Source organism: Carlito syrichta, unplaced genomic scaffold (assembly GCF_000164805.1).
Source record: "Carlito syrichta isolate Samal-C Ts95f unplaced genomic scaffold, Tarsius_syrichta-2.0.1 Scaffold306509, whole genome shotgun sequence".
NCBI classification, from domain to species: Eukaryota; Metazoa; Chordata; class Mammalia; order Primates; family Tarsiidae; genus Carlito; species Carlito syrichta.
In genome coordinates this window covers 38,247-40,349 of record NW_007250605.1, presented here as the reverse complement: position 1 = coordinate 40,349, position 2,103 = coordinate 38,247, and the positions used below count along the sequence as shown (strand labels likewise).

The following is a 2,103-nucleotide window of genomic DNA, read 5'->3' as shown; positions in this document are numbered from 1 at the left end:
CCGAAGCCCACCTCTGCCCCGCCCGCAGGAACTGCCGGGGAACTTTGGACGGCGGGGGCCGTGGCCTTCGGCTGGGCACACAGATGTCCCTCCCCACCCGACCTTGGCCTGGCTGGGTAAACAGTGAGAGATACTTGCCAAGACAACCAGGCACGAGGCAGGGGGAAAGCACGCAGGAGCCGGGTGACCACGCGGAGGCCCCGGCCTGAAAGGCCTCTCAAGCCCACAGCACAGCCGCAGACGCGCGGCCTGGGTCCGGTGGCCGCGGTCTGCCCTGCCGCCAGGTTCTAGAGCCCGGCCACTCACTGTCACCAGCTGGGGGAATGCGTGCAAGCGCTCACGCTCTCCTCTGTAAAGCAGGGACAGCGACAGACCTGAGATCACAAACACAAAACGTCTGGCGTGGGTGGCCCCAGGGGGTGCTTGGCCCCCTGGGGGACGGTCGAGGCCTGGGGTTCTGGCCTCGCTACTTCCAGCGGGCGCCTGTCTGTGACATGGCCCGGACTCTGGGGTCAGAGCGGTGGGCACAGCCGCCTGGAACATGTGGGTGGGCCAGGCAGGTGTGCAGGGCTCAGACGTGGGGATGGCTGGTCGGGAGAGCCATCAATCCTTGGATGTGTCTGATCCCTTCATCCGGCAAGCTTGGTGAAGGGAGGGCCAGCGCTTCTTGGGTCCCGAGGGAGCCGTGGCTGAGATGCCCCTGGACCAGGCCTTCTGTTTCCAGGTCATTCTCCTCCGCAGCAAGGCGCTTGGCTCTTGGGGCCATACCCCTGCCCGATCCCGGCTCCCCCGCACTTTCCTGTGACTCAGGAAGCCTCTTGTTTTCTCCAAGCCTCACCTTCCCCATCTGTAAAATGGGGTGATGGCCGCTCCTCGCCTCACAGGAGGATTGTGAGGGGGGCATGCAGCCACCCAGGCGAAATGTCCAGCACCCAGCCTGGAGCATCCAGCACCCAGCTGTCCGCGTCACCATTCCCAGAGCTGCCTCCGTAAAGACAGTGACACCCAGTGCTTGCAAAATGCTTTATTGTTATTGCCCACACAAACCTCAACAAGTTAGACCTCGGTTTCTGCAACTGACACTCCACTGTTGGCAACGGGCCTCTCCTCTCCCGCCCCGGCCAGGCCCAGGAGTCGATCGCACCACGCAGAGGATCAGACTGTCCTGCGCTGGGCGGTTTCCAGCCTCACGCCCAGCTGTTTCTCTTAGGGACAAATGGTGCCCAAGTGTTTTGAGATCCACGGTGACAGGCAGGCACACCCCAGCCTCTCCATGTGGTCTCAGAGGTCCTAGGACCAGAGGCTCGCCCTGGTCTCTAGCTGGATCCAGGGAGAAACTGGGGTCCGGAGAGGGACAGTGTCACACAGCTGGTGAGGGCCAAGACACAAGCCCCTTCCAGATTCTCATCCTAGTGTGGGGAACGGACAGTTGTCACTGACAGGTGGGCAACAGGCTTGGCTCGTGCTTCCCGGCAGCCCTCAGTCACTGGACCAACCCTCCCACGGGGCTCTGAGGCCCTGGACTGGCATCGGGGGCCTGGACTCTGGGTCTCTCTCTGCGTGAGCTTGGGTGAGATAAGCAACCTCTCTGGGCCTCAGTGCCAACCTCCATTAAGAAAAGCCGAGGGCAGGACCAAATGTTCTCCAAGCTTCCCCGAGGCACCCGTGTCTCGCGGTAGTATGGGAGGAAACCACCACCAGCACCGCATTCTTTGTACTATGGCAACGCTTCGTTAGTCAACTAAATTGTTTAAGTCACTAGCTACCAGCCGACGGTGGGCCCCGTGGCCTCTATCCTCCACCACGGAGGCCCGTGGGCTTGCGGAGAGGCCGCCTCAGGGCCGGACCACTTTGCCCAGGAAGAGGATGTTCTTCCTGCCCTCCACTATGAGCATCAGGAAAGGCCTGTTGAACACCACCCTGGAAGGGCTCTGGCGGGCCGACCGGAACGTGAAGACCGCCCCCGAGGCCGCGGCCGCCTCGGTGCCCGACTCGTCCACCTCCACCACGGCTTTGTGCACCATCTGCAGGGAGACACCGGGCGCCGCTGACGGGCAGGGCCGCGAAGCCCTTGCAGCGGGCGGGCGAAGCGTCTGGGCGGCC

At 63.2% G+C, this 2,103-nt stretch overlaps 1 protein-coding gene across 1 annotated transcript in view; it reads right to left on the bottom strand.

The window, feature by feature from the left end:
* Positions 1-1,835: 1,835 nt before the first annotated feature.
* Positions 1,836-2,103, bottom strand: part of SERPINA5 (serpin family A member 5) — a 2,897-nt gene continuing 2,629 nt past the window's right edge. Inside the window, exon 4 of the mRNA XM_008063055.1 lies at positions 1,836-2,024. Within this exon, the coding sequence (XP_008061246.1) occupies positions 1,836-2,024 (189 nt within the window). The remainder of the gene's footprint in view (positions 2,025-2,103) is intronic.